We start from the raw sequence: 20,062 nt of genomic DNA on the forward strand, positions 1-20,062 counted from the left end.
ATTTAAAGACTTTGAATGTAAATTTCCACAAAGCATGGATGGAAAACTTGCTTGTGCAGATTAAAATGGGGAGGAGATCAGTGGGTGTGACAGGGTAGAAAGCAAGATGCAGAGACGCATTAACGAATAAGTCTGGTAAAGCAGCACAGTGACGAGTGTCTACAAAGAGTTTTTTTTTTTTTTTTTTTTTTTTTTTTTATGCGAGGAAGAAGGAACCAAAGGCCATGAGCCCGCAGTAACAGTTCCCTCCAAGAGAAAAACAAAATACAATAGAGAGCCAAATTCAAGATCCGATCATTTTGAGATGCCTGGACACACTACGTTTGAAAGACTGGAGATCATAGGCAGGAGGAAATACAGACAGAGGGAGACAGTTCCAGAGCTGACCTGTTGCATAAATGAAAGACTGGGAGTAACGGTTAACTCTTGCATTAGAGAGTTGAACAGAAAAGGGATGAGAGTTTGCTGCCAGACGGGTGCTACGCGCACGTCGTAGAGGTGGAGGAATGCAAGCAGACAGTTCAGAGGAGCAGTGACCATTAAAGTAGCGATAGAAAAGAGATAAAGATGCAACAGTGCGGCGAAGAGACAGAGGTTGAAGGGAGTCAGTAAGAGGAGGAGAGTTAATGAGACGAAAAGCCTTTGACTCCACCCTATTGAGAAGAGCTGTATGTGGGGAGCCTCCCCACACATGAGAGTTGTACTCCACACAGGGGCGGATAAAACCCCTGTATAGAGTCAACAATTGTGCAGGGGTAAAGAAAGAGCGGAGTCGGCTTAGCACACCCAATCTCTTGGAAGCAGATTTTACAAGAGATGTAATATGATCTTTCCAAGATAAGTCCCGAGTAAATGAAACCCCAAGCATGTTCAAGGATGATGCAGGATTAATCTGAATATTATTAAACATTAGTGGGTATACCTGTGGAAGATTTTGTCGGGTTGATAGGTGTAAGAACTGAGTCTTAGATGCATTAAAGACAACCATATTATTTTTACCCCAGTCAGAGATATGAGCCAAGTCAGACATTAGGTGTGCCATAGCCTCATCCCTTGTTTCTTGAAGTAACTGTTGATATGGGCGTTGCGGGAATCGAATGGAAAGATGAAGAGGTGGAGTCATCAGCGTATGAGTGGATAGGGTTAGATGTACAGCTTAGAAGATCATTGATGAATAAAAGGAAGAGAGATGGTGATAGGACAGAGCCCTGAGGAACACCACTGTTGATAGATCTAGGAGAAGAACGATGGCCGTCTACGACAGCGGCTATAGAACGACCAGAAAGGAAGCTAGCGATGAAGGCACAGATAGAAGGATAGAAACCGTAGGAGGGCAGTTTAGAAATTAAAGATTTATGCCAGACTCGATCGAAAGCCTTTGAGATGTCAAGTGCAATGGCAAAGCTTTCGCCAAAGTCCCGAAAGGAGGATGACCAGGAGTCTGAAAGGTAGGTGAGAAGATCGCCAGTGGAGCGTCCCTGACGGAACCCATACTGACGATCGGAAAGAAGGTTGTGATAGGAAAGAAAGGGGTTAATGTTGCAAAGTGGTTGATTAGACCTTTAAATAGGTTATATGCTTGGACTGAAGTAAGATACCAGAAGACAGGCAGAGTGAATGTATTGTACCAGTGTATAAAAGCATGTGAAACAAAAATAGAATGCTCAAGTATTAGGAATATATATAAAAAAGGGTGGAATCAGTCTGTCGCTGTTGAGCATACCAGTTAAGGTGTATGGAAGATAGGTGATGGGAAGTTCAGAGCATCATACACAATGCAATATTAGGAGGGAACAGGGAGTTTTTAAGTGTGGCAACCAGTGTATGGATCAGCTTGCCTTGAGAAACGCATGAAAGTTATATAAAAAAGGGGGTGGAATCAGTCTGTCACTCCAGTGAACCTGGGAAGGTGTTTGACAAACATGATAGAGATGCTTTACAGCAAGTGTTTCACACGTTAGGGGTAGGCAGGAAATACCTAAAAGCATTGAAGAGTTTTCACCAAAGGAACAGGGCACTCATGTAAATGAAAAAAGAGACGCGTGGAGGTCTTGGGATAAAATAGGGTGCATCGGATGTGGTGATGTCTCCCTGGCTGTTCATTTTGTTTGTTACTGGAATGATGAGGAGGATAGATATAAAAGTTTTGAGGTGAGAGGAGAGGAAAGTTCAGGGGTTGCAGAGAGACTTGGAAGTGTGCAGATGATACAAAATTGAATACACACTCAAGGTAAAGTTTTGCAGTTAGTAACTGCTTTTCAAAGAGTTCATATGAGGAGGAAACTGAGATTAAGTGTGACAAAATGGCAAGGTGGTGAAATGTTGTATTGAGACAGCACAGCGATATGAAAGTAAACTGAATATGGAATATTTGGAGCCGGAGAAGTGCTTAAGTATTTGGTTGTTGACTTAACAACAGATTAAAGTCAGGAACAAAGGCTAGGAAGAAGGGAACAGTATTTGGGGGTTGATGAGCAGGTGAAAGGAAAGACCACAGTATGGGTGAAGGCACAGTGGTACGGATTGTCATGGACTAAAAGTGGCTCCAAAGTGGGTTCCATTGTGAAACAGTGTTAGGTATGAAGGGCTGTGCTTAGACAGTTTTGAATTTAAGTGTTTCACTTTAATGACGTCTTGTTTATTCATTCTTCCTACCTCAAGTTGATTCTGTTCAGCTCAGGGGAGACCTTTCATATTGCAAGAGTCAGTGTAGGATTATGTAACCTCTCCATTTTGTAAAGACTCTCTTTAGCTTGTTAAATTCGTGTGACAGTAGCAAGAATGTCATGAAAATTACGTGCTTAGGCTGAAGGGATTAAGGAACTGCTCCTGTGATTTTAGTTTCACTCTTCTTCAGAGTATTAGGGAGCAGTAAATGAATATTACCCTTAAGTTATTTCTGCCTAGCCCGAGGAATTTAGAGTGATGGTGGATCGTGGTGAATTCAGACTGTGAATTCCCACTCCCCAACCATAGCGCCAGGTTATCATGGTGTACAAAAGTAGGAGAGTCATTTTATTTGAATAACTGAATCACAATACAAGTTTTGAATTGGATCAAGAGTCCAGATGGTTAGCTGCAAAAAGGAAGGAATTAGGTGAAGTTTCAAGTGAAGAAGACAGGAAAAAACATGATAGTCTGCAGGTAGTCACATCACTTTTTTCATCACCACTTCCCATTTATGATATACTGCATCAGGCAGTCACGAGGTGAGTGCATTCCAACAGTATGCAGACTGTATTGCTGTTAGGTCTACATTGATATTAGCTGCATTAAATTACCACACTTACCATTGATTCCTTCAAGCGTGAAAAATTTTTAATCTAATTTATCTTTTATCTGTATATCTTACTGTCTCAACCTGTATCTGTATATCTTTATATATAGACAGATAGATAAATGTACATATTTTGAAAGTTTATTTGCACAAATAATGAAAGCTACCAGTGAACTATAATTAGTTTATAAAAAAAATCTACAAGTTTTTTTTTAAACAAGCACTTCGTTAACCTCACCAGTCAGATAATGTTTTATGCATGGCTTTGGAAAGTAAAGATTTCCTTCAGCTGAATGATAATATTTACCTGAGTCGAAATATAATTTTTAAGCTAATCCGAATTAGGTTAAGGATTTTTTTTTTTCAGCCTAGGAGAGACCCACCTTGATGAAGGGGTTAAAAACATTCTTCACTAAGGCAATCACTGATGAACCTACCAAGTGACAGAAGCAAAGAATCATTAATATTTCTTCAGCTGAGTAGAATGATTAAAACTTCCACTCACTGAATTTTGTATGAGTATATTGATAATATATCGCCATAATATAATGGCTCCTACATTATGATACTGTATGTAATTCTCACTAGGTTCAATATTTTGTGTTGATGACGTGCGTGTGTGTGGGCACGCGATGCCGCTGCCCCCCATCATGAACAGTAGCAGGTGGGGCCAGGTGACCAGCTGGCAGGGTCTGGAGTCTGGCTGCTCTGCCCCCGATGCCTGTCTTAACACCACCTGCCACCCACCTCTCACATGCATCTCCACCTGGGGCATTGCCACCTGCAGGTACTTTACAGATTGATTTCATTTGTTTCATGCTTTTTCTCTAGTATAATTTGCCGTCTTATAGACAGTCTTAGTTCATTACTGCTGTATAGACAACGGTATTGTGGGATTTTTGTTCTCTCTCATTAATCCAGTTTGATTGCTATATTATTATCAGACAGTATGATACGCTTTATTTCAAGGGGAATTAGGTACGTCCATGAATGACCTAGTGTTATTTTGCTCCCCTGGTGCAGCTGTGGTCCTGGACGTCATGTGGTGGGCAACAGTTGCCGTGACGTGAACGAGTGCCTGTGGCAGCCATGTCTGCACGGCGGGACCTGCAACAACCTGCAGCCCGGCTACCAGTGTGTGTGCAGCCCCACCCACACGGGGGATCACTGCCAGTGGACACACATCACAACTGCACCACACCCACTCACTGCTCCACTCGCCATTGCTGCAATCACGTTATCAGTTCTTATGCTTGGTAAGATACGGTTTAGCAAGCTCTACATGCTTCATAACTGATATATTTTGCCTAGCAGTAAGGAGAATTACCGGGTATTTTAAGTTTGTCTTGGTAAACCTTACAGATAGCCTATGTGAATACAGTGCATTAGAAAAAAAACACTGCAACATCTTAACTAGGAGAGCAGAAAAAAGTTATTTATTTACATCATAGTGAATATTTGTCACAGACACTTTCCTACAAATCCAGTCGTACAGCTGCTTGCACTACCGGTAAGGTATATTGGACATTCGAGTCCAGCATCTTTTTCAGAACCAGAAACACTTTCAGTAATGAAATATTGATGGAAGCATAGAGGTACCATAGATTATGGGAATGTGGGATAAAAAAAAAAAAATGAAAACTAATATGGCAAAATTCAGTTAAATTGTGCAAAATGTCTACAAAAAATTTCACTGAGGTACGACTATATTAAAAGGATCTTTGTTACATTTTCATTGAACCCTGTTGAGTGTTTTACCTCTGTCTCACGTCTTTGGTTCATTACACTGTCACTCCTTAGAGTGACATCATCACAGTCTGTCCTGTGACATGAATTTTGTATACATTATCGCCAGTGGTGGCAGGTGTGGTGATTTCGCTGAGGCTTCGACAGCAGCGGTTTACCAGAGGACATAGAAACGATTCCAGGGAGATGCAGGAGGGGGCGGGTCAGGAGGGCGGCATCATACTACAGGGAGATGAGCACAACCATGCCTTACTAGACAGACTTAAACTTCCTCAAGCCAGTTCCAGCCAGGAGCAAGGTACAGATCTAGTACGGGTCCATTTAACTCGAGCTTGTTATGTAGCGTAATCTTCAAAACCATCTCCACATTTTGATCATTAGATTTATACCTACGATAAACCACTAACCCTACTACTGTTATTGTTGTCAGGGGAAAATATGCAGATTGGACTGAGTGAAAAAGTGACCCAGGTGGCCAGTATCATAGCGGCTCCGGGTGTTACTGACGTGAAGAGAAAAAAAACGTGGCCAGATCCCTTACAAACCAAGGACGACCTCAGGGCATATGCATATGAGGGGGACGGGTCCAATGCTGACTCCCTGTCCTCTGCACAGTCTGGTTAGTATCTTTGCTATAATAATATATTTTAAACGCCTAAGACTTTCATTAAACATGTAAGATTATAACAATGGATATATTTAAGGCAAAAGCAGGTCATAATGATTATATATATATATATATATATATATATATATATATATATATATATACATATATTTAACCCATTGGAGCCTAGTGTCCGGAATATTGGACAGAACTGGGATTCTTCAAGTCTTTATAAAGTAGGGAACCCCCAGGTAGGGACCGATGAGCTTCACAACTATGAGCCGATAGGCGGAGAGCGGTACGCTTAGTACCCACCCAGTGCCATGCCACTCTCAGCACCCGTGGGATCCAATGGGATAAATATATATATATATATATATATATATATATATATATATATATATATATATATATATTAAAATGCGTAACGTACAGCATAGTGCCCCCGAAAACGAGACGCGGGGTGTACAGCATAGTGCCCCCAGAAACACACAGACACCCCCACCCGGACTCCATGAAGTAGCCGCAGCCGAACCATGGGATGCCGTGCACCGCTATAACACCCAGCTGCCGCACCGTCACCCTGACAGGAAAAGGACACTACCTCCGGGGAGTGGAACTGCCAGATCAACTAGGGGAGGAGCTGCTCAGATAGCTCCAGACAGCGCCCCTCAGGAGATGGCCGATTGCCGCTCCGAAGGTGTTTTCCCTGAGACGGCCAATTGCCGCTCCTCCCTTTGCCAGATGGCCGATTGCCACTCCTCCCTTCGCCAGACGGCCGATTTCCGCACTGAAGGTGACCCTCCCGAGACGGCTGATTGCCGCTCCTTCCTCCGGCAGAAGGAGACGGCCTACTGCCGCTCCCGCCTTCACCAGATGGCCAATTGCCACTCCGAAGGTGCTGCCCCCGAGTCGGCCTATTGCTGCTCCTCCCTCCGGCAGGAGACGGCCTACTGCCGCTCCCGCCTTGGCCAGACGGCCGATTGCCGCTCTGAAGGTGCTGCCCCCTAGTCGGCCTATTGCCGCTCCTCCCTCCAGCAGAAGGAGACGGCCTACTGCCGCTCCCGCCTTCGTCAGACGCCCGATTGCCGTTCCGAAGGTGTCCAGAGGTGTGCTGACTCCCCTACTCAGGCCACGGCCGATTGCCGGGCCTTGGCGCCTCATAGCCGCGCCCTTGGGCAGCCACGGCCAATTGCCGGGCCCCACGGCCAAAAGGAGGTGTCGCTAGTGTCATCGCCCCAGCATGAGGCAAGAGCCCGGACCCCCAGTGTCGGAGAACCCCAGCGAGGCCCTACGGGTTCCCCTGGCCTCCACTCCCTACGCCTGGCCCTGGAGAAGACCCACCTGACGGACCCTAGTTCAGGTCGGTGCCGCAGCCCCTCCCTGACGGCGCCCCTCGACTCTGGGGACCACAGTCCTCAGTCACTCCAGTCCCTCCCCAGAATGCCCAGACGTGATCTCCCTACGTCCACGAGGCAGCGTAAGACCTCCATCTCCTGCCGAGATCTGAGCCAGAGATTTCTGAACCATTTTGGCCCCAGTCCCGAGGGCCACACCCCTGAACCCAGAGACTGCGGGCCCCTTCGCCACCTGCAGCCCTGGACGCGAGAAGACGCCCCTGCAGGTCGTCCGTGCCCTCTCGGCACGCCCTCCCTTGGGGGTGCCTCTATCCTGGCAGAGTTTTCGCCGGTGTGTCTCCCCGCCGCCCCCACTCTGTGAATAAACTAAGTTACGTGTGGTGCTGCCCCAGAACTAGTGGATAGCCTTATGTTAAGTGTGACATTGCCCCAGAACTAGTGTACCAGATGATAACTTTATGTATGTTGAATATCGGGGCGAGTGAAATCACGGGCGGACGAGTAAGGACGATTGTAGAAACTAAGTGCTAGTAAATCAGACTCACGAGTGAAGCCTTTGTGGAAAATCAGGAAGACTATCCCTCCGAGAAATCCCCTGTAGTAAAATACTCCAAAGTCCCTTCTCATAAGAAAATAGTAGAGGAAGTGTTAATAATACTCTCCCGCCTATATTACCGTAAACACAGTGAAAGCCCAGTGTCATTCTCTCTCTTTACAATTCCCCTTCTAACAGTTGCCGTGAATGTAAACAAGAAATAGAATCAATTGTCAAACCCCCTTTGCTACTAGAAAATACTAGGTTTGGATTAATAATATTTATTCTCTCCCAGTAATTCTGTAACTCTATTCTGGCCCGCCGCGAGTCATTCCCCTCGTCCCGCCCCCCCTCTGTGAGACACTTCCCGTGCTCCCACGCGCGCCTGATTCCCTGTACACCTGTGCACTAGAATTACTGTGTTGGCCTCCATATCAGTTAAGCCAGTATCCTGCGAGATACTAATATCCTAGTTAAGGTTTTTATTTCTTTGCCATATACTGTGTTGTATTATCTACTGTTTTTGTCCTGTGTCTGACTGTGGTAATATACGTGTAAAGGCTATTGCCTGAAGTTTTTGTGTCCTGCCTCTCTTTATTGCACTAAGCCCCGGTCTCGAAAGAGGACCCCGCTACACGTTAGGTGTTCTAGGACCGAGGAGTCGGGCCTTTTGCACCTAGCATTACACACACACACACACACACACGCATATATATATATATATATATATATATATATATATATATATATATATATATATATATATATAGTTGTATAATCAGATGAAGAAGGAAAACAGGGTTATCATAGGTTAGCAGTGTGTGAAGAGTGATGAAGGAAAGGTAGTGGTGAACAGTGAGATGCCTGGAAAGAGCATTATAACGGGTTGCTGAATGAGGAGTTCGGCTGGGACAGGGAAGGTTCGGAGTGAAGGGATCCGGTGTGTTGCCCTTGGCCTTTGATTGATACTGCTGCTGTGAACCGCACAATAGGCAGGATGCAAGTGGGGAAGGTGGCAGATGGGGAAGGTGATATATGTGTCTGGGTTGACTGCTCAAATGCAGAAGGCCTCAGGAGATATAGGCGTGGGGTTAGTGATTTGATTAGTACGATTATATATGACTGTTGTCCCAGACGACTGGCAGTAGAGTGCGAGTGTAAATGTGTACAGCAGGAAGGATGATGCTCTGGAAAGAGGAAGTTATAGAGGCATAAAACTTTTGGACCAGATAATGAAGGCAGTGGATAGAGTTCTAGAGAGTATGATAAAAGAATGAGTAAATATTGATGAGATGCAGTTTGGGTTTATGTCAGACAAAGAAACCACTGATGCCATATGCATTGTCCGACAGCTTCAGGAAAAATATGTAGAGCGCGAAAGGGACCTGTACCTTGTTTTTGTTGACTTGGTGATGGCCTTTGACAGAGTCCTAAGAGAGTGGTGAAGTGAACAGTCAGAAAACTGGGATGGAGGAGTGGCTGGTTAGGGTGGTTATGGCTGTATATGTGTGTGCTTGCACCCAGGTAAGAATGAATGGAGATTTGAGTGATGAGTTTTCCGTGAAGGTTGGTGTGCATCAGGGGTCAGTCTTGAGCCCCTTATTGTTTATCATGATGCTTGAAGCCCTCTCACGTGACTTATGAAATGAACTCATGTGGGAGATGCTATATGCCAATGAGTTGGTATTGACTGCAGAGAATGAAAGGGAGACAGAAGAAAGATTTAGCAAGTGAAGAGATGGTATGAGGCACAAGGGTTTCATGGTAAGTACAGATGAAACAAAAGTGATGGTATGTAGGACTGGTGGCCATTGTCAAACAAGGAGAGTGGCCATGTGCGGTTTCCCACAAGGGTGTGGGAAGCAATTCCATCTTGTGCAGCATTTGCGATAAGTGGGTGCATAAGAGGTGTAGTGGTATTACAGGTGGACTGCTAGACAATGCTCATTTAGTATGCGCGGTGTGTCGGGGAGAGCATGTGGAGATTGTCAGGTGTGAAAGGTTTAATCTTGCTGGTGAATAAGTTTTGTTACTTGGAGACATGTTATGTGCTGGAAGTGGGACTGGAGCTAGCTCTGTGGCTAGAGTAAGGAGTGGTTGAAGGATATTCAGGGAATTGTTGCCTCTCCTGACATTGAGAGGGCTCTCCATCTGTGGCAAGGGATGCATCATGTGTTAGGAATTTAATGTTGTATGGTAGTGAGACCTGGGCATTAAATGAAAAGAAAATTCTTAGGCTCGGACGTACAAAAATGACAATGGTGTGCCCTTGAATACTAGGCCTGAGGGTTAGACTTACGAAGGAAGAGTTGAGTGGAAGGATATATTGTATATATATGTATATGTGTAATATCTGTCTATCTCTGTGTCTATCTATCTATCTATATCTATATCTATCTATCTGTCTCTCTCTCTCTCTCTCTCTCTCTCTCTCTCTCTCTCTCTTTCTCTCTATATATATATATATATATATATATATATATATATATATATATATATATATATATATATAGAGAGAGAGAGAGAGAGAGAGAGAGAGAGAGAGAGAGAGAGAGTTTATATCCAAGGGATGGTTGGGGTTTATGGCTCACGTAATGCCACTCAGGGAAGAGTGAGGTTGGTCACTCTTATCTTAAATGTCAGGACTAACTGCCTAACCCCGGGCTCCTACGCTCCTCATGGGGCAAAGTAGGATTGGATAATGAATGGATATATATATATATATATATATATATATATATATATATATATATATATATATATATATATACAGTATACAGTGTATGATGAAGTATTAGTTAAGAGAGTTAGAGAGCGTATAGAAAGAGTGATTGGTGATGATCAGTGTGGCTTTAGCGGAGGGAGGGGATGTATGGATTAGGTGTTTGCTGTGAGACAAGTGTGTGAAAAGTATTTAGCGAAAGGTAAGGATGTGTTTTTTGGCGGCCATGGATTTAGAGAAAGCGAATGATAGAATTGGTAGGGAGGCTTTGTGGACTGTTTTGAGATTGTATGGACTTGATGGCAGGTTGTTAAAAGGAGTGAACAGTTTTTATGTAAATAGTACAGCGTGTGTAAGAATGGGAAATACTGTAAGTGATAGGTTTCCCGTGACAGTGGGGCTGCGACAGGGATGTGTGATGTTGCCTTAGTTGTTTAATATTTGTATGGATGGTGTTGTAAGGGAGGTGAATGCGAGAGTGATAGGTGGAGGTTTGACTCTGGTGATTGGTGATGGTAGAGAGTGGAATCTGAATCAGCTGCTGTTTGCGGACGATATTGCACTGGTGGCTGATTCAGAGGAGAGATTCAGTCAGTTGGTAGAGGAGTGGATAGGTGTGTGAATGGATGAAATTGAGAGTAAAGGAGAATAAGAGTAAAGTGATGAAGTGTACGAGGTTGGTAGACGGTGGGAGGATGAACGTAGTTTTGAATGGTGAGTTGCTTGGGGAGGTAGAGTGTTTTAAGTATTTAGGGTCACATGTTGCTTTGTGTCACGAATTCGCGCTAGCGTATTTATATAAATTCGTGACATTGTACCTTAATGAGAAAACCACGAACTCTAGTGGAATTCCCACTGGGCATCACTCAGTTCAACCGCCCTCGTATTCACTTCGATCGGGACGGTTTTCAGAACATTTGTCACTGTTTCGCAAGTGATCATTCTTATCCACGACATTAGTGCTTTCACTGAGTGATTTGTTGTGAGCCTATATCGTTCACCTTCTTTCCGTTGACCGTTGAAGTTAGGCCACGCTCTACTTCCGGCAAACACGGCCAGCCCCTACCTCTTTTCCCTGTTTGAATTTAGTCAGCTTTGAGTCGCCTAGAGGATAGGACCGTTTGTGCCCAACGTAGAGCAGCGTCTCCATTGTACAGCGAGTTCCTGAATCTCCACCTAAACGGTGAATTGGCGAAGCGGGATTACAGCGAATAACAGCATTTTGATGTTCATCACAGGCGCCCAGACTTTCGTTTCGGCTCCTCTTCGCTAACCAGTATTTCTGTTCGTTTTTCTAGGCTTAAGTTTGATTAGCTTTTGAATGTGCGAGTGAGTATATTCTTCTTGTTATTTTGAATTTATTTTGAGATTTATATAACGTAAATTTATTTTATTGTAATCAATAAATTTACAGTTCTTTTCTCTGAGCTTAATGTAATTAGACACGTGACTTATTTCTCTACATTAAGCTTATTTTATTTGCCGCTCCTAGTTTGCACAACCTCTTTACATTATTCATAACCGGTACTTAGGCCAGTTCTTTTGTATCAAACTTAAATCCGTTGTGTCAGCCAGGAGTTAAGCACCAGCAAGAACCTGTTTATCATTATTATTATTAGCATTAGTTATTGATTGTCAGGGGTGGAGTCATTTTCTCGAGAGGCTAACAGCACTACAAACAGCATTCGTGAGTAATTAGTCTCTGCTGTGTACTGTTGAGCAACTTTATAAATTCTCGTCCTTAGAGAATCGGCGAAGTAAGCCGGTATAAAGTAAAACTTGCTGCTTGATTTTCACAAGTTAATTCCTTGTCTCTGTTTTCAAGTAACATCCAACATTATTAACTCATAATTTTACATCCCCCCGTGACACTGTGGATGGAAGAATAGATGTAGAAGTGAAGTTTAGAAGGAATAAAGTAGGAAAGGTGCTGGGAGGAATGAAAAAAAAAGTGTTTAGATGTCGCATGCTTAGGATGGATGTAAAGAGATCGCTGTATGAGGGTGTTGTGGTACCGACTGCGTTATATGGGGCTGAAACATAGAATATGGGTGTAGCAGAGAGGAAGAGTTTGAATGTAACAGAGATGAGGTGTCTGAGGAGTATGTATGGAGTGACACGTATGGATCGAGTGAGAAATGATGAAATGCGAATGAGAACTGGAGTTATGCGGGAGATGGCTGATCGAATTGGGCAGTGAGTGTTGTGATGGTTTGGGCATGTGTGGTGAGAGTGGATGAAGAGCGATTGGTGAAAAAAATAACTGGATCGGATGTGAGAGATGTAAGGCTGAGAGGAAGACCACGAATAGAATGGATAGACAGTGTGAAGAGAGCGTTGGATGTGAGGGGGATGTCTGTAGATCAAGAAGAGTGGCTGTGCATGATAGGAATGATTGGAGAGAAACTGTGAATGAATAAATGGTGACCCAGCCCTGAGGGGATATTCTCTCGCATTTGGTGTGATCAGCTGATCAGGCCAGGTGCAGGTAAGGGGATGGGTCCATGATGATATGGCAGGAGTAAACCAGCTCTGCTGTCGGGCCCTGCTGCGGATGTCGCTGATTGCACTGCGCAGTTGACCCTAGTGTGGTGTGCTGCAGTGAGGATCTGTTCCTTCTTCCGTTTGGGCTAAGATACGAATAAATGTGTGTGTGTGTGTGTGTGTGTGTGTGTGTGTGTGTGTGTGTGAATAAGTAAATTGGGAGTGTGATGATCTCTCTCGGCTACCTCCCCTTTCTTTGGGTGAAGCAGCCTATATAGATAGATTTAGATAGATAGATATAGATAGATAGATAAATAGATTTAGATTGATACATAAACGGATATATATATATATATATATATATATATATATATATATCTATATATATATATATATATGTGTGTGTGTGTGTGTGTGTTTGTGTGTGTGTGAGTGTGTGTGTGTGTGTGTGTGTGTGTGTGTGTGTGTGAGAGAGAGAGAGAGAGAGAGAGAGAGAGAGAGAGAGAGAGAGAAATGCAAATAAAATGTGAAATAGCTGCAAGTGAGCTAATTCTATAGAGGACATTGAGTACAGGCATGGCTCTGTGCTCACATTACATTATTGTATCCCGCAGGTGTAAAGGAGGAATTTCTTGATCGCGGCAGCGTGAATCAGGTGACGCCAGGATTCCAGGAAGTGATAGACATCCTTCAGAACCTGCCTGAGGCTGCCAGGTGGCCTGCACTAAAGCCAAACCCACCAAATTTTAAGCAGGACTCCAGCAAGGGAAAGACACTGGAAGGTAAATCTTAGCAATAATGATTTTTAAAAATGTAAACCTCATCATCGATTATTATTGTTATTTGTATCATAATCTCTTTGCACGATCTGATTGTGCATGGTAATATAAAAGATCGCCTACTTTCTTGAAAACTAACGCATCTCTTTAAACATCTCGTGCTGATCCTGCTCCTCTTCACTAACATAAGCGCGTACCTCTCCCATCAGGCCCCTCCTCCTCCCCTGGGCCTGTCCCCGCCCCACCCGAGTCCACCACTACGGCGCCTCCTTCAAAGGATCCCCAACCCCCCTCACCGTCAGGCACGAGCAGATCACGGCCAGCAGAGTTTAAACACATCACACACCCAGACACGAGCTGACCACGGCCAGCTGATCTGTATACATCCATGTCACACACAGACACGAGCTGACCACGGCCACCTCAGCCGTATACACACACATCACACACAGACGCGAGCTGACCACGGCCAGCTAAACCACGTAACTTCACACACAGACACAAATGGTGGTTCATGAAAGTGTCGGTTTGATGAAAAACATTCTTGGTCAGACAAGAACAAGAGGCAAATGGGATATGGAAGTAATCAAAGTAAAACACATGTAAGCTGTCTGGCACGATGTATTTACGCTGGTATTGTCGTCAAGAAAAATCTTTACTCAGGGAATATCATATTAGCTTTTGGCAGACTGGATATAGTTTCATTTGAGAATAAGAGAGGGGGGGGGGCGTGAATGTGGGTAACGTTATTAGAGCGCGTGAGTTGTAAGTATCGTGTGTGTGTGTGTGTGTGTGTGTGTGTGTGTGTGTGTGTGTATGTGTGTGTGTGTGTGTGTGTGTGTAATTGACTGGTGTGGAATACTCCGTAATGATAACAAAATTCATGGTCTTTACATTTCTTAAAAAAATCTGACTTTGAATGTTTTAAAAGCTCACAAATTACTTAACTTTCTATTGTATCATCAGCCTCAGCTATTCATGTACTAAATTTTATATATTTGTAGACTATATAAAACACATTTTTAAAGCACTCATTTTTCTTTCCTTTGAATTCTTTACCTTTGAATCTATTGTAAACAGTAAACTCCCGATATGCAATAATAAACTATTTCAGTTACATATGTTTAAGCTTTTTAATATTCTGCTGTGTCACTTTAGGAAGAGGGGATAGAGTATGCGGACAGTATTCTTAAATATATGCATGCTTCAGAAGAAGTAACGAACATTAAAGAGATAAGGCTTTTAGGTTTAAAAAAAATTATTCAAGAGTCGGTGAGATAAGACCACTTTCCCAAGTAGCATGGTACTTTTAAGCTAAAAGTATGTACTAATTGTTTCGCAGTGCTGCTACAACTGAATTAATATTATCCCTAACATTAAGGGTTCTGACACATGAACTGTGCAAACTGTGTTGACCACGCTTTCTAGCATGTGGATACTTTGCTTCGTGGTGTGTGCAACTGGGAATGAGTCGTGTGCGGGGACGGACGTGGTGAGTTGCAGTTACTGTTTGCTCCACCTCATAGTTACATTTTTAATTCATGTTTTACTTAAAACACAACACATAAGACATGAACTAAGCCAGTTAGAGACCAGAGACCCTGGGTAGCCACTGGTCAGACTGAGGACCCCCCCCCCTTCCCCCGCCTATACATCCCGATTGTGTAAACCATGCTGGGCAGTTGAACTGATAGTCAGAATTAAAGATGCGTGAGAATTCTGAAAGAAGCTTTTTACTTTAGAAAGTCATCTGACTTAACAGATAGCCTACTCATCATCAAGGTTTTGGTTATATGGTTAAGCTGCTTTTCCAGTGATGTAGTTGAACTTTTAAGTTACTGGGTTAGGGACGGAGGATCGGTATTACAGAGAGGAAAAAATCTCTCACTATTATGAAGACATTAAATAAACTTATCAATCACTGCAGCACTTTCATCGTTGAACGTTCAGGCTGCATAAGGGACGAGATTCACGGTGCTTATACTGTGATAATCAGTGCCTCTTTAGAGTTTCGGGCGTCCCTAGACTTGCTCGTGAAAACACTAAACAAAGCAAGTTCGAAACCTGTGTACACTGAGAGCATCTCGGTGTTGGCCGATGACTGAACAGTGTCGGGTATATTCATGTATATTCTAGTTAGTCATGAAATATTCATTCTGTGGGAATTCGCTTGAAATCCATGCTCGTGCTGGAAGGAGTTAATGTGTGTTGTAGCCCTTTGGGAGAAATATAATGGTTTTGATAGAGAATAGGTCGTCTGTGCATCTCAATATACTCAGAGAATGTGAGAAAATAATGCAAAGAAGGAAATCTCCAGAGAATCTAAGTGGAGTGCCTTGACCGGGAATAACATCAGGTAAGATACTGGTAACTTCACCAGCAAAATGATACTTAATTTCTGTAACCAGACACTGTGACTTGCTCAGAAATGAAAGTGTCAAACAGACGAAAAAGTTAAAAAAGATTGTATTTTTCAACACTGAAATCTCATTTCTGGCATAGTGAAGCTTTGCTGCATGCACACACACACACACACACACACACACACACACACACACACACATATATATATATATATATATATATATATATATATATGATGCGTGTCCTTCCTGTCGTTCCTTCCTGTCGTCTGGTACCATTCTTTGAAGGCATGGTTTACAGCCGTGATCTTCAAAAACTGGTTCCACCGCCACTTCGTCAAGGAGGTCATCAATTACCAGATGAAGACATTGGGAATCCCGCGCGACCAGGTAAAGGCCCTCCTTCTCCTCGACAAAGCACCTGCCCACCCGTGTGACAAAGACTTGGTTGCTAAGAATGGCCGGATTAGGTGCATGTTTCTGCCACCTAATACAATTGCTCTCATCCAATCAATGGACCAAGGAGTGATCGTGGCAACAAAGCGCCTATACCGAAGGAAGTTCCTGGATGAGGTGATGGTTGTTCTCGAGGACGAGGACGAGCGCAGGGAGGGACGGGACACACGAGGCCAGGGGACTTTGGAAAACCTTCGCCGCTACAACATCAAGTCTGTGCTGTACAACTGGGCTAGTGCATGGAAGGAAGTCCCTGTGAAGACTCTAGAAAATGGTTGGTCTCGCCTGCTTCTCAGAACGGATGTGGAGTACGATTTTCTAGGGTTTGACGTGGATGACTTCCATGCACGGCTACGTACGCATGGCGACGATGTTGATGTGGACGATGTTCGTGAGTGGTTGGATGACGACGAGGGCAATCCTGGGTATCAGACATTGTCTGATATCGAGATCGCATCTTCAGTTGCAGGTGTCAGTACCGAGCTTGAAGATTCCGACGAGGAAGGTGATGATGATGCGGACTCCTCTCAGCAGGACACTACTCCAGCCATCCCCAAGCTGAGCGCACTCCGGGAACATCTAGAGTTCGTCCTAGACTACCTGGAACACCCGGACTGCGACAGGGAGATGGGGCCCTTGGGACTTGTGGAGGAAGTGCGTGCTTTCAGGCAGCGCATCATCAATCGCCAGAATCGTCGGTCATTGCGTCAATTAACCATTGACAGTTTTTTCAGGTCCGTGACCCCCCCTGTGGCCAGCCCTGGCTCCACTCCGTTGCCTCCCCAAGACAGGCCCTCATGCTCCGAGCCACAGCCCAGCACATCCGCCACGGTGGAGTCACCGCTCGACATGAGTTTGCAGCTGTCTTCAGAGTCATCTGCAGTGGGTACGCCATCACCACGACCCAGCGACGCACCCCTAGGTCACCTGCCAGTGATACTCTCAGACTCTGACAGTGAATAAACAGCAAGAACTTCTCCACTAGACCACACGGGAATTTACAGTGTTGTGCAGTGAAAAAAACAGTGTGTTGTGTTAAGGATTTACAGTTGTGAGAGAAAAGACTCATTTGGAACAAAATTTAACGTAAATAGACTTGTTTGTTTTTGCTTTGGAAAATTATTAGAAGAATGGGAAAAGTTAAAGTGCAGAGTGCAACACTTAGTAAGTTACAATGGAGCATTAGTTAGACAAGAGTGCGCACTGTGAAGAGAAAGGACTTCTGTGTGCGATTGACTAAGTTCAGTGCAAGACTTCATGAAAAGTGTACTAGAAGTGCTTCAGGAAATCCTTCTTACTGTCAGAGTCCGAGAGGAGGCGGTTATTCATTGAGGTGGCCATGGACTTGCTGTAAGTAGGCAGAATGTTTCATGCTGTACTTTTTTCCATACTATACTTACCTCATTTCACTCTTTAATGTCCTTTATTGGTGTGAATAGGGTGTTAGGAGCTATGCATGTGCAGTAGGAAGGTATTTTTCTGAGTTAGGCTAGGTTAGGGTCCATAAGTACCAGTCCAGGAGCCAGTCACCAGAATGTTTAATATTGTATGAACCTACTTCTAAACCCTCATTTTATGTTTCTTTTGCATTTATTTCAGTCTTTTATGTGCCTTATTGGTGTGATTTGGGTCTTAAATAGGTGCTATGCATGTCCAGAGGGAGTTGTATAGGTGTTTCTCTGAGTTAGGGTCCATAAGTACAAGTCCATAAGCTGGGGCCCAATATCCAGACAGGACCACTATCCGGACCTGCCTATGGCTCTATTACGTCGGAAATTGGAGTGATTACTGTATATATATATATATATATATATATATATATATATATATATATATTTTTTAATAAACATCTGCATCCGCATCCGCATTTGAACGAGACACAAAACGGATGTGGTGGATATACTAAATACAATGCCTTCGTTATAAACAAAAACATTAGTGTTTTTCCGTGATACGACTTGCTTGTTGTGTTTACTGTTTACCCTGGTAGGCGGTCATAAGGGTGATGATTTTGTAGTTATTCTATAGTGCTTTGATCTGCACAAGACCAAAGTGCTGTGACTAACTCCACCAAGTCAATAAGAGTCATATGGGTAATACACCTACCTTGGTACTTTGTAGTGTCTAACAGGGTTAATAGGAGCCAAAATGCATTTATGTTGGTGTGTATGGCTGTGTGCGTGTGCGTGTGTGTGTGTTATGTAGACTGTGGCTAAGGAAGTGTCACAGTAAGTTAAAGAAAGGTGCTGAAAGTACCTCTGTCTGAGAACACTATTTTTTACAGCAGCTGAGTTCATTATGAATATTTTAAAAGTAGGAAAAAATCAGTTCCCAAGGCCGGGATAAGGGATTGGCAGCTGTCTCCAAAGGCCGAGCTTTAGTTAAATGATCATGCAACAGTATATCCTGAAAACATCCGCATCCGCATCTGCATCCTCGAGGATGTCATAGTTTCATATCCGCATCTGCCTCCGCATCCGCGGTTTTAGATACAGACATCCGCATCCTCATCCGCATCCGCAAGATACAGAAACATGATATCCGCATTCACATCCATATCTGCGGATGTTTAAATTCTGACATCCGATACATCCCTATTATATATATATATATATATATATATATATATATATATATATATAGATATATATGGAGCCTCTGTGGTATATTGATAAAGTGAGCATTTCCGTACATGGGAGAACAAGGGTTCGTGCAGCGCCAAAGAAAAAACTATTGGAGAGTTCACCTGGCCACGTACTGCTTTGGCTGACACAAGGAGTGCCGTGGCTGAACCCGTGTTGCATAGCATAAAAATGTATGCTTGCTCCCAGTAGGCTTGCATGGGCCGATTACACTTGCTTCACAGACAACACACACATCCAAAGCCACTCCAACATTGCAGTCACACTTACAAGCACTTCTCACCCTACATACAATCTCTACCAGACAGCTTAAGCCACTTGGTAGAGATATGTAGGCTGTATCATTCCCACTTCGGTTGGGATAGGCTGGTGCTGCAGTGAACACTCAATCACCTGATGATGATGATGATGATGATAAATTTAAGAGAGAGAGAGAGAGAGAGAGAGAGTGCTGTCCAAACTCTCTTGCTATGGACTAACATCTTTTGTTCCTCTGCTTTCCTCACATCTCAGTGACAGAAAAAGATGAGTAAAAGGAGATGATGTACAGTATATTCCAATCCACTCAATTAATGTTGGCATGCCACAGGGATCAGTTCTGGCACCAACTCTGTTCCTGGTTCATATTAATGATCTCTTATCTGTCACCCACAGTCCCATCCATGCATATGCAGATGACTCAACACTTCATAGTTCATCCACACTCAAGCACCCATTTTCAAAGTCTAATATCTCTAACTCTCAACTCAGTACAGCCATCTCCATAAATCAAGACTTATCTAAGCTCAGTGAATGGGGACAAGACAACTTGTCTCATTTAATGTTAGTAAAACCAAATATATAAAATTTACTAATAGGCAGATATTGCCAGATTCGTATATTACCTTCAGTGCTACTAATATTCCCACCTCCAAAAGTATTGAAATTCTCGGTGTCTCACTTAACAATGCGCTCAGCTGGACCTCTCATGTCAGATCACTTGCTCAAACCGCCTCAAGGAAACATGGATTCTTGTACCAAGTCTGTAACTTTTTCACTGACAAGAAGTTACCTAAAATTTACAGTAATATGTGCGCTCTCAGGTTAAATATTG

At 43.5% G+C, this 20,062-nt stretch overlaps 1 protein-coding gene across 1 annotated transcript in view; it reads left to right on the forward strand.

Moving 5' to 3' along the window:
* The window catches only part of LOC145407418 (putative neural-cadherin 2), a 138,271-nt gene extending 124,402 nt beyond the window's left edge, over positions 1 to 13,869 (forward strand). The window contains exons 22-27 of the mRNA XM_080278346.1: positions 3,866 to 4,064; positions 4,301 to 4,533; positions 5,133 to 5,321; positions 5,454 to 5,642; positions 13,344 to 13,511; positions 13,718 to 13,869. Coding sequence (XP_080134472.1) covers positions 3,866 to 4,064; positions 4,301 to 4,533; positions 5,133 to 5,321; positions 5,454 to 5,642; positions 13,344 to 13,511; positions 13,718 to 13,869 — 1,130 coding nt within the window. The remainder of the gene's footprint in view (positions 1 to 3,865; positions 4,065 to 4,300; positions 4,534 to 5,132; positions 5,322 to 5,453; positions 5,643 to 13,343; positions 13,512 to 13,717) is intronic.
* The last annotated feature ends 6,193 nt before the right edge of the window (positions 13,870 to 20,062 follow it).

This window comes from Coenobita brevimanus, chromosome 73 (genome assembly GCF_032717465.1).
Source record: "Coenobita brevimanus isolate Jiangsu-jjx chromosome 73, ASM3271746v2, whole genome shotgun sequence".
Lineage (NCBI taxonomy): Eukaryota > Metazoa > Arthropoda > Malacostraca > Decapoda > Coenobitidae > Coenobita > Coenobita brevimanus.